Genomic DNA, 12,805 nt, shown 5'->3' on the forward strand with positions numbered 1-12,805 from the left:
ATAGTTTGCTATAGTCAATTATAAATGATTACGAAATTTCAACTAATTTGATATGTTTACGGCAACGTAAGGTATCACCTCATTTTCCAACAACCATTGCTAATTTATGTGTAAGACCAGATTTATTGTTGTTATTGTTATTGTTGATGTTTTGTTGTGTTTTTTACTCTTTGGTAAAAATTTCTTAATTTAAATTGAAAACGAAATGATACGACAACGGTAAACAGCACACAAACAATATATACGATACAAATACGAAATTAAATTTATAGAGCAATTGTATGCGTACGTCGTTTGTTTGTATAAAATATGTGTGCCGTGTCGTGTTGTTTGTTTCCTAGTTGCTATAGTGTACGCTTGATTTTTTCTATATACGTCATCATCTCATGATTTTCTTGTTTAAAAAATATTTATTCAAAAAGTGTTTTCCCTCTCTCTCTCTCTCTCTCTCTCTCTCCCTTCTTTTTTTCCCTCCGTCTCTCTTTGTGTAGATCGGAAAAGCAGCATATGAAAATACCACGTGATATACAAGATGCCAAAATGTTGGCTAAAGTATTGGATCGTTACAAGGATATGTACTACTTCGAAGTGATGTTTGGCGTAGTGGTCGCTTACATATTGTATCCTTTTTGTTAATGAGAAAAAACAAAAAAAAAAAAAAGAAGCAGGTTGAGTATAAAACGACGATCTAATGCCAAATTTACTTTTCATTTAATAGATGATAAGACTTCTATCTCGTTTTTGACGACAATTAAGCTTAGAAAAGTTATTTATTCATGAATCACGTGCCCCCCACTTTTTTTTTTTTTTTTTTTTTTTTTTGCTGCGCAGTCATTTACCTTTCCTTTATCTATTATTAATAATAACCTTGAATATTTTGCAGTAAATTTATGTAAGCATGTCTCTGCGGTACGAGCGTGCAAAATTTTTACGTGTACATTTATACTTTTGGTAGCATTATCGATAACATATCAAAATTATTTGTACAATTATTTTATCTCATGTACTCTATTGGCTATCGCTACTATTTGCTTATATAGCTATAAATAATTATTGAGGTTATTATAAATTTGATTCTTTTCATATTATGCTTTGCCTGTGCGCTTATGTTATCTTTGTCATCAGTAATACTGTCTCAACATGGGTGACTCTATTAAACATTATATTACACCCACCGGTTCATATAAGGAATAGTTGAAATTATGTGTCAAAATATTGGGTGATTTGGATTTTGACGTAATCTTGTGTAGGAAATTCATTTTACACAACTTTAACTGTTATTATTCGAATATAGATCGATGTACATAAGCATTAACGCATTGAACTAATGAAAATTCATTACAAAATTTCTAAATAAAACTATTCGAAATGATGAGGAACATTTTCGACTATCTGGAATAGGAATAGTCGAAAAACCGGTTCCATCACCGCAACAAGTCAATGTTTGGCTTAGTTTTTGGACTGTCGGTGTAACTGGGGCGACACTTTTTTAAAACCGATGTGCCTTTTCGGACATTACTATGCTGATTGACTTCTTTTACACTCACTATTCTAGGAAGAATGGTTTATACCAATTTCGTTATAACGTTTGCAACAACCAAAAAAAAAAGCTTTAAACATCCGATTAGCGTTAAATTCTGAATCGATTTAGCTATATGAATGGATACTGATGGCACTCTCTTGATCGCAAAAATTGTATTGAAAATAGATCAAATCGATTAAAGGACACGCCTACAGTAAATCGTGCCGCTCATAAATTATGAAAAATAGAAGACTGAACTATTCTAGATTTGCGTAATGGTTTCTGCTTATTATTCACACTTTCATTTTTCCACTCTTTTAATATTCTCCACTTACTACTCCTAAAGTAAACAATAAGAAGAAGAAACGTTGACAATTATTCTGAATATTTTTTATATGAAAATGAAATTGTCTGTCTGTCTGATAGTATGAGTGATTAAATTTTCATTTCTTTCATTTTATTCTAAATAAAAGCCATTTCCAAAACTCCTTACCACCAATCCAGTAATAGTAACTTATATAATATCAATTTTATCTATTGTATCGCGTCCCGATAAGTAAAAATTGGATTAATATGATGGGTATATAGAAAATTGGTCCCAGCCGAATAAGATTTGCGCGCTAATTTTGACGGATGACGTTTATTTTTATCAGGACAGGACATCGTCTCCTGTCACATAGATTATGAAATAATTGCTCAATTGGGTGAAATGTATTACATGACTCCATCAATATGAGATGTGTTCAAAAGAAAGAGTGGCTATTCTCGAAAAATATTTATTCAATAATAACTATTTTGTCCACTTTCCAGTAATCCTCCATAAATAAAATATAGTTGTGCTTTTTGGATCAGATATAGTATAGTAAAGCAATTTCGTATCTTCGAAGCATTTCCGATATGCGCTTTTTTTGGTATGATCTTCAGCTCTTCCAGCAATACTGTCTTTATCTAGTTAGTCGTGGCAGAACTACCTCTTTTCATGGATCCTTTTAATCATGGGAAGGAAACAAGTATGACATTTTCAATCAGCCGCTCTACAGCTCCTGAGCGATGCTCATACGACGGTTTTTTTAGTCCAACCAATCGATATGCCGACATCCTCAAAAAGTTCTTTAGTAGTGAATCGACGTTACTCCATAATGATTTTCTTCACTACTTCAACGTTTTCATCGGTTAGTGTGGAGTGTTGATCTTTTTATCTATCAAAAGAAAACTAAAAATACAAAAAAAAAAAAAATTCGAAATTCGAATGTACGTAGCCCACGAAATTTTAAAAGTCACAATTCGTATAGCAATACTTGATCTCGAATGTCATGTTCATATGGATGCAAATTGTTTGTTAAATTGATTTGGACATATATTGTGTGTTGATCCCTACCCTAACCACTTTAAATGAATAATCTCTTGTAATTTATTGCAAAGAGAGGCTATAGCCATTATGGTCTGACATTTGGATTTAATAATTTATTTTTTTCATTTATTTATTTACATATAAAACGCAGCTAAAATGAATTCAATTGGCTCGTACAAGCAACACTTGTAGTGATTATTATTGAAAACTGGTCTAAAGTATATAAGGAGAAGTAAAAAAAAAAAAAAAAAAAATTAAAAAAAAAATGAATTAAATAATAATTCATGTATAAATAAATAGGTAAGAAAAAAAGAAACATGCGTCCAATTAGCACAAGGAGACATACATACACATAACCAGTACAGAACCAAGCTGCAAGTGTCCAGTTCAGCGCAGAGGTATTGCAAACATGCAAATGCTTGGCAATCGATACAGTAAAGAAAACCCAATTAATTTTCGAATCATCATAAAATATTCAGATTAAAAATTAGTTTAAATACGATGTAAACAACTCGTAATTATATTTAGATCGACAAAGCTAATGAAAATATATAGTCTAGAGACGCGATTAGAGACATTAAAGCTTATCTTGCCAAGTAATGTCGACGAATCGATAATACCATTAATTAATTAACTTGATTAGAAAGGAAACACCAAGTAAGCATAACAGAAGCAACTTATTTTTTATAAGGAGGCAGAGAGTCAAAGCGGTTCCAACATAAATTGCTAAGGGCCAACGGTAAGAATTGCTTTTGACCGCTATTCATGCTATGCATTCAATTGAACCTACATAGTGAGGACATCACACAACAAGAGGCATACTCATTTTTTGATCGAACTAAGCACATGTGTAGCCTTTTGATAATGTAAAGATCCTTTAAGATCCCTTTGGACCATCTCTTAATCAAATTTGTGCGCGGATCTAGCTTTATCTTTTAATTAATTCATTTTTATGTATATATTTTTTTGAAATATGGTGTATAATTTTCTGTACAGGCAAACATATGCACGCACAGCAAATGCTATGAAAATAATCGAAATTCCATTGCTTTAGTTATAATAAGTTATAATAATGAACATAAGATATTATTATTATTGGTAGTTGATATATTGATAACATTTATTCCTTCTCTTGCCAATTATAACAATACAAGAGATGTTGGTATGGTATGGTAACGTACAGACGCACTAACATTATGTAAGATTGTACTTAGTGAAGGGGCAGATATTTTAAGAAGCGTACAGCTTTGCTTGCTATACGTTAAGTTAAGGTTTAATATGAATCGAGCATCTGAAGGCGCTTGAAAATCAGCGATATTTATTTGCCTTAATCTCTAAAGGCAAGTAAGTCATTTAATCTAATATCGAACGAAAAATGGATAAACGAGGGAAAAGTGCGCGTTATAGCGCCTGAAATCGCAATCGAAAACAATAATGGGAAATATTTTTAGTTGAAACTTAAACATGTGCACTGTGAATATGTGAGTAGCATTCATTCATTAATTTGAAATTATTACGAGTTAGTTAGTGAAGCTACGCCAATGTTCCTCCTCCAATACAACAAAGTTTCGAGTACAAAATTATTACGTCCACTTAATTTTTATGAAAGGATCGTTAAAATTACTAAATATTATGAATTAGTTTTGTAGAAAGCTTTACATGCTCAACTAAAAAATAATTATTTAAAATTTAATTATTGGGTTTCCTCAACTTTTGCGCGTATCTCATTTCCTTTTCAGCTTGCAGACATTTGCCATTCCAGGATCATTATTTCTTTCCATTTTATTAGGTTTCTTATATCGTTTCCCGATAGCGCTTTTTCTTATTTGCTTTTGCTCGGCATTGGGTGCGACGTTATGCTATTGTTTATCCAATTTGGTTGGCAGACGTTTGATAAGGCATTTTTGGCCAAAAAAAATCAGCGAATGGTCTAAACATGTGGAAAAACATCGCGACAGCCTGTTCAACTATATGCTATTTTTGCGTATGACACCGATTCTACCCAATTGGTTTATTAATTTAGCAGCTCCGGTTATTGGTGTACCATTGTATACATTTACATTGGGCACGTTCTGTGGCGTTGCACCGCCCTCAGTGATTGCTATACAAGCGGGTAAAACATTACAAAAGATGAGCAGTTCCAGCGATGCATTCTCTTGGACTTCAATGGGTGTATTAACAATGTGCGCTTGTCTGTCATTGGTGCCGGGATTATTAAAGAATAAACTGAAAAAGAAAATACAATAAATTTTGTGAAGCGAACAAGCTTGATTGATATTCACGTAAACGTATACTACGAAATTGAAATTCTTTAGTAAATTTACATTTTGGATTTTATCTTTCTTCTAAACATACATACATAAATAACTAACTAACTGTATTCCATTAAGATTTAATGCATACAAATTTACGTATTATACAAATATGCGCACATGTGCGCGTAGCGTGTATTTTGAAAACTTTTTATAATCGTCTCATCTTTTTAAAAAAAAAAACAAAAAAGGTAAGACGTTTTTGAATAATTTTTCATAATGCAATTTTTTGATATATATACACATATATATATCATATATATATATATATGATATATACATGTATATATATATATAATTTAGTTATCTATAAACTTTCTGTAAAAACATGAGAGAAAAAAAAACTAAAAAAACAAAAAAAAAAAAAATGTATTGTAATTTAAAACTTTGCTATCGCACTTTTCAGTACGTATTTATTATTATATTTGTAAACGCAGTATTCATTCATCACTTCGGTTTACCTTTTACATCGTTTGATGTCGTTATGCCTATTATTTCTTTCTATGTTTATAATTTACAATTAGAAAATTTTTCATATAAATTATAATGAAAAGAGAACGAAACTGAAAATTGCCAATATATATTAATTATTTTTAAATTTAAAATAATAATAATAATAATAATAATAATAATAAAGCATTCATATTTTTAATGCGTTTTATTAAAAAAATATTTTAAAAATAAAAGTTTAAGAATGACATAAAAAAAAAAAAAAAAAATTCAAATAATAAATAAATAAATAAAACCAAATAAACGTGGAAGCTAATCTAAATTCGTGTCCATAAATGAATCGATAGAAAGTTAATTTGATTTTTTAGTTACAATGTATCTGACGGTGTCAAGAATTCATGAGATAGATAACTTTACTAAGTCTAAGTAAGAGTGGTCCAGTTGCTAAGTATTTCTAAAATGTATACGGGACGACTAATATAAACTTTTCTTATTTTAACAAAACGCACAAGGTGGATACAATAAAAGCAAAATGCAACAATTCATGCAAACCGTTTCTTAAAACTTTAAACTAACAATAATCAAGATCTCTTTCAACTCAGTTCAACTCAATTCTGCCTTACTGTACATTTAAAAGGACATTAAAGAGACGTCTTTAGCAATTCGAAAGCAATGTTCAACATGAGTTGCGTTGACATTAAGGCAAACTGAGACAAAGAGCAGCCAGGAAAGACCGCAGAGACCCATAAAAATCTGTTTACTTTAAGTTGTTTCGTATGAGAATCTTAGCGATTATCTCTCGAATACACAATTATTCTTCCCTTTCATTTACGTCGCTCTCTTTTGCTTTCAACTCAATAAATTTATTTGCTAAGTGCTTGAAGGCTGCAAAAAAAAAAAAAAAATGCACAGGAGACTATCCGTTCAAGCATCCAGTTGATTTAAATCGCTTTGATATTTCAAAACAAAGTTAGAACATCAATTTTCTTTAGCTTTTCTATGTATCAGTGGTTATATACATAATCGATTTGTTGGTCCAAATATGTTCAAATATTAACTTGATCGTCTTCTCAATTCAAGACTAATCAACAGCAATTTCCGTATTAATATCATTATTAATTTTCCAAATTTTACCTTAATTGTATGAAGCGAACAAGCTTTATTATATGTAATACATAAATCGTGGAGCTCAAATTTTTTCCTTAGGGATAAATATTACGCTATAAGAAGACGCTTCGAGCAAAAACGAACAAAACGAAATCTTATATTCTAATGGATACTGCTTTGCCATCTGAACTAAAAAAAAATTAAGTCCACCATCATCAAGTCTAATGCGAACGATCCATGCAAACGCGAACCATTCCCGGCAGAAGTAACAAATAAATAGAAATCAATTTTATACTATCATTGAAATCAAATGATTGACGATTGATAGATAGAAAGACGGACGTAACGAATGAGACCATAAATCGGAAATAAAACACAAATGAGCAATCGGTTAGCTTCTACTCTAAGATCGATTGATTCTATCGAACGCTTTTTTCATCATTCTCTCACACAACAATTGCACGCGATCGATACGGTAAAGCGAGAATATACCTAAACAAGATGAAATGTTGTAGACAAAAAACACTTACGCATCCTCAATAAACTCTCTCTTCGAGAACAAGAATTGTTTCATCGCGTAGTATATTGTTCAGTGCATTCTTGGCGCATTCTTGGGAATTTTGAATTTAATAAATTTATTGGCACATTCGGACTTGCCCAATAGTTTCTTACATGATCTGCTAGTTCGAAAAAACTCTTCGTCGGGATTTGATATATTTACACAGGGGTTTTGGTTCCTTTTGTTTTATATTTCAATTTATGCGAAAAAAAATTTTATGAATTAGACAAAATAGAATGTTTTTCAAAAATTGACAAATAGTTGAATATAATGTTTTCTATAAATGACGCAAAAGAACCGAGAAAGATATCGAAAAGTAAAGAACTAAAAAAATGAAATGAAGTAAAAGTCAGAGACACAAGACATTGTCAAATAATATACGTAAGATTCGTCTACACTTTCTACTTTGAAAAGGAAAGAAATAAGAAACAGAGAACTTACAGTTAGACACCCGATATCTGAAATAATATTTTCAAATAATTCTCGACAATATCTCATTAGTATAACCTAGTTTATGAACTGATGGTAAAGAATTGGACAAAAATATAATTCCAAACAACGCTAACCAAAAGTTTTCCCTTCAGATATCAGATTTTCGAATATCCGACGAGAATTGCAGGTATGATATATCAACGGCATTATAGGCAATTGATGGGTAACAAATTTTTTAGGGTTGATTGAAATATGACGTTTTAATGAGAAGGCGTTTTTCACTCCTCGACAATGCATTCTTCTCCTATGCCCATATATTTGTGTAAAGTAGTGAATACCTACCTGTTTCTTGAAATCTTCAAGATTGACGTCCATATGACCTCATTTGGAATTACTTTTCAACAGAGAAGAAGTGCCGCAACGCAGACTTTGACCGGTACTTTTTCCCATCAAGAAGTAACGTTTAATTTGATTGATTTTTTTTCTCAAAGCAACAACATAGGCGTCAGTCAGTATAGCTTGCAAACGAAAGAACGAAATGAGATGAAATTTCGATAGGCATAATTTAAAGGGTAGTCGTCTTCAAAAGTAACATGGAGTGCCTATTAGAGACGATATTTGTGCATCAGTCTCGGCAATTACTGATTGATGGGATGTCGCAAGTCTATGAAAATGTACTTCACATTAAGGTGGGAAAGAAAAGACCTGGCAGTCCGGTTTAGTTCACCCACCTCACCCGTCAATATATTTTTCAAACAAATTTTTAAAAACAACCTTAATGGGACACGGTCCACCATTAAATATGCTACATCATCCTGCAGTTATCCATTGATTAACTTAAAGGGGTCGAATAAGTAGTCCTATTCAAGACATTTTCAACAGCGTTCACGCTTGGACCAAAACACACTACAAACACACACACACACACACACACACTATTGCACCAAATTTCATCAAAATATCTTAAAATTTTTGAATACAAACGACTAAGCCAGACGGACAGACAAGTTTAGATCGATTCAGCAAATGATTTGGAATTGATCAACATAATAAAAGCTGGATCTATCTCTGAATCGATTTAAGCTTGGGTGGCCGTTCACTTATGACACTTAGGAATACTGACCGGAGAATTATGTAATGAATGTAAAATATATATCTGCTTAACAAGTATCTGACTGCCTATCGTCTGAGAAGTTACATTCACCATAAATATTATTAGTTTAAGGCCCAAAATTGGATTCGAAAATAAGTAGGATCAGCTCGCTACCACGTCGACAATAGATCGAAAATTATATATATATAAGAATATTTTGCAATAACATTAAAAAATTGAATGACCAACTGATCAACGTTTATATATATATTTTATCAATTAAGTCAAACTCCAATTATTAACTGTACTTCATAAAAAAAAAAAATTATTTTATTTAATTCATTGACTTTTTGTTGTGATTGCTCACTTAATGAGGTGTCGTAGGTTTCTTCGATGCAAAGGCTGATAAAGTAGAAAGTGAAAAGTGTTTCTTAAATATTAAAGATGGGGGATGATCAATCTTTTTTCTCTAGTTGCTGTTGAGCAGCTTAAAAATAATATTTTCTTCTTTTTGGTATACATTGGAATGATTATCCTTAACTAACTTTAGAAGAAAATAAGCTAATAGCTATAATGTTGAATAAACGAAATAAAGTAATCGCGAATACAAGAGCATAAAAAATAAGTGGAGCAAAAAAGGGGTATGAGGAGGAGGACGAGGAATAATGGTGAAAATGAGAAATTAACTGGCTGCATGTTGCGAGAAATAATTTGAAAGCAATTTTAAGATGAATCCAGTAATTTTTTATATATAAAGATCTAATGCAAGTGGAAAAGCGACACGTTTGTTGTAAATAAATAGATGCCTTCATTGTGTACGTGCTTACATGTAAGAGTACGAGTACGTATATTTATATGCCTTTATTCCGACTATTCGGAAGGGGTGAGGTCGCGTTCTTTTTCATTTTCATTGAGTATTTGCGATAGTAAATCGTGAATTGGTTCGAAAATCTTTTTCGCTCCAGTATTGGTTAGATTTTTGTAATCAAACATATCATGATGACTTATAGTACCGTCTGCTTGTATTAAGCCCTTGTCGATGCTAACCGTTTGTACACGATTTAGACCAATAACTTTCTCTTTAATCAGCTTATTTATTTCAGCATTTTTATCACGTAATTCATTTGGTTGATGACCGCGAGGTAGTAAACTCTATAATAGAAAAATGTTTATATAAAAGCTCTAAAAGTTCTAATTTTGCTTCATATTTAATTCGATATGCTTACAGGTAATACGATGTAAGTGTCTGGAAGTTTTTCACGTATTCTTTGAACAATTTCAAATATGCCGTTTGCTATATCATCGCCTTTGTTTTCTATATTATTGGTTCCTACATGTAAAACTATAATTTTTGGTTTTACGTTGTCTAATTCTCCGTTTTCAATACGCCACAGCACGTTTTCGGTGCGATCATCACGTATACTAAAATTAAGGCAGTGCAATGGTGCGAAATAATTATGCCATGTCTCGGTATCTTGTAACGTTTCTAAAATACAATCCCCCAAAAATATAACATCTGGATCTTTTTCTTGGCATTCCAATAAAAAACGACGATGAATACTATAGATACAGTGAATTAGCAATTAATTAATAGCTAAAAGCAAACATACCATTAAATATATCATACCTTAACCATCTATTGTCGCCATCGACATCTTTTCTTTGGGTAGCCACAGCGCAAACGTTCATCATTTACTTTCTTTAGGTATAAAATAGTAATAAAATATATAAGAGTACAACTTCTTTTATGACAATTACATTAACTAAAATGCAATTTAAAGAAAATTCCTCCTCTTCTAAACAATTTTCCTTTTACAAATACAGAATATGACTATCTATTCTTCTTCTTCTTCTTTTTATAGTTAAAGTCAGATAAGTTGATGTGCTATCGTTAATTTCGCTGTCAATACTAATTTTCGTATCATTAATGATTGCTTTTTTAAAAAATAGACGACATATTCGGTTTTGTTCACTTTTTTTAATAGACAATAATTTCAAAAATGGAAACAAAAATTTAAACATAAGAGAACATTGGGCATATTAATTACACGCTATCATCTGAGACTTCAGTTAAATTAGGAACTGATCTATGAGGCTGTAGAGAGCAGTTTATATGAGTTCTCATGTGAGCTTTCAAGGCTGTTGCGTGTATGAAACGTTTGCCGCATTGCTGACAATTAAAAGGCCTTTCAGTTTGACGACCTGATGGTGCCTGCTTTATCACAGTACAATCTTTAGTTTTCGGAGAATTGAGGCGTCTTAAACCAAAGTGTGCAATGCGATCGTGCATGGTCAACCCTCCTGCACTATTGAATACCATATTACATTTTGGGCATGGCTGTTGCTTCGCTGTTGTGTGATGGTTTATATGTGCTTTTAGCTCGTGGTACGTGTTCTTTCGCATTCCACAATGTGGACATTCAAATATGTTATTGCTTGCGTGTCGCTGTTCATGTCCTCTTAAACTCCTTTGCGTTTTAAAGCAACTGTTGCATTCTTTACATTGAAATGGATATAGATTTTTTGGTTTATGACTAGAAATGCGGTCTTTGAGTTGCGGGCGACTTTCGCACACCTTTCCGCATTCCTCGCAAAAATGAAGACTCCTGTATGATGCCTGTTGGCTAACACCGTTTTTTTTTAATTTGGGTGATGAAATACTTATCGGACAATATTGGGAGTCTTCGCCTACAATGTTTAATTTGTTGTCACAATAAACTTCTTCAACATGTGGTCTGTAGCAATTTGGATAATCAAAATTGCGTTCGCAATTCGGACAATGAGACATTACAGCTTGATGAGCGCGTATATGCTGTTGTAGAGTTTCTTCATTCAGATGGCGTTCGCACTGATCACATCGACGATGGTATTGAAATTTCTTATTTGTTATTTCAGTTTGCATAGTGTTAGCTGTAATAGTGTCTACTTTGGTCAAAAGTCTTGGTTTTTCGTTATTTCTCTTACTGTCATCCGAACAAATAGAAACGCTGCACATACTTGTAGGTTTACGATAAAGAATATTTGATACATTTTTTTGACTAATTTCAGTTTCGTTATGATCATGATCACTCTGGTTTTCAATATCTGGAAAATATCCAAATGAATCTCGAAGTTTATAAGGACTCGATATCTGCGATGGAGGTAGCCAACTTTTCTTTTCGCAATCTTTTAAATCCTCGGACTGCAAAAAAGTATTCAAGAGTAAGTTTAGCTCAAATTGAAAATTAACTTGTTACCTACATCCACGGTTTCATTGTTATTAAAGTCGTCTTCACTCATATCTGTCCAACTTACTGATCCGTAAATTTCATCCAAAATTTTTGTCTGGAGTGCTGGATCTGAAACATGATATTCCGATCTGAGAGTCTTAAGAGCTTTTTGTGCTTCTTTTTCTGCTAAATCCTTCACCCGCTTTCGGGAGCGGGCGCACATTTCCCGAAACTCAAGAAAATCTTCTACTTTTTCGCGACAATCACGACAAATAAAGTGAGAGTAAATATCAGTGGCCAAAGCATTTTTCAAAGTCGCATCCTGAAGCCAATAGCGAACCCGGTAATCTAAACAATAAATAGTGTAACGTTGGCGAGGAGGTAACTCTTTAAGGCAAGCGCGGCAAAAAGATTTAACGGTTTCAGTTGTAATACTTGTCATGCTCCGTTTGAATTTCAATTTACAGAATTTTTCAAATTCCGAATAGTTATAAAAAATTAAATTCTGTTTGGTAGTATTATCCAAAACACTCAGTATTGCCTTAAACAGTTAGCAATTTCTGCGAAACAATGACGAAAATTTAAAATTTAGCGAACTCTTCCAAAAATTATTGTCGAAATTCGAAAGAAAAATTCATATGATATTTATAAAACTACAATTAGTCTATATATTACGATGAGTAAGATAACAATTTTTGACGATTTTGAGATGAACTGCAAAATCGAAAAAAATGTGCTATCAATTATTGCTAATATGTAAGAGAAAGTAA

General features: G+C 32.1%; 3 protein-coding genes across 4 annotated transcripts in view; 1 reads left to right on the forward strand and 2 right to left on the reverse strand.

Moving 5' to 3' along the window:
* LOC119631870 (transmembrane protein 41 homolog) overlaps nt 1–5,368 on the forward strand; it is an 8,407-nt gene extending 3,039 nt beyond the window's left edge. Inside the window, exons 3-4 of the mRNA XM_038024412.1 lie at nt 492–620; nt 4,613–5,368. Of these exons, the coding sequence (XP_037880340.1) occupies nt 492–620; nt 4,613–5,120 (637 nt within the window). The 3' untranslated portion in view covers nt 5,121–5,368. The remainder of the gene's footprint in view (nt 1–491; nt 621–4,612) is intronic.
* A 3,907-nt stretch (nt 5,369–9,275) lies between these two features.
* LOC119631877 (platelet-activating factor acetylhydrolase IB subunit beta homolog) lies at nt 9,276–10,623 on the reverse strand. Its single transcript, XM_038024425.1, has 3 exons — nt 10,454–10,623; nt 10,053–10,386; nt 9,276–9,978 (listed from the first exon to the last, which is right to left on the reverse strand). Exons 1-3 carry the CDS (start codon nt 10,516–10,518, stop codon nt 9,697–9,699), a joined length of 681 nt encoding a protein of 226 aa, XP_037880353.1. The 5' UTR covers nt 10,519–10,623; the 3' UTR covers nt 9,276–9,696.
* A 207-nt stretch (nt 10,624–10,830) lies between these two features.
* LOC119631856 (zinc finger protein 699-like) lies at nt 10,831–12,783 on the reverse strand. Of its 2 annotated transcripts, XM_038024398.1 has the most exons (3): nt 12,067–12,783; nt 11,791–12,007; nt 10,831–11,736 (listed from the first exon to the last, which is right to left on the reverse strand). In XM_038024398.1, the coding sequence occupies exons 1-3, from the start codon at nt 12,475–12,477 to the stop codon at nt 10,871–10,873; spliced, it is 1,494 nt and encodes a 497-aa protein (XP_037880326.1). In that variant the 5' UTR covers nt 12,478–12,783; the 3' UTR covers nt 10,831–10,870. The 2 variants fall into 2 exon arrangements, with proteins under 2 accessions (XP_037880326.1, XP_037880319.1); XM_038024391.1 differs by having other exon boundaries at nt 10,831–12,007.
* Nucleotides 12,784–12,805: the final 22 nt, after the last annotated feature.

This window comes from Glossina fuscipes, unplaced genomic scaffold (genome assembly GCF_014805625.2).
Source record: "Glossina fuscipes isolate IAEA_lab_2018 unplaced genomic scaffold, Yale_Gfus_2 0, whole genome shotgun sequence".
NCBI lineage: Eukaryota > Metazoa > Arthropoda > Insecta > Diptera > Glossinidae > Glossina > Glossina fuscipes.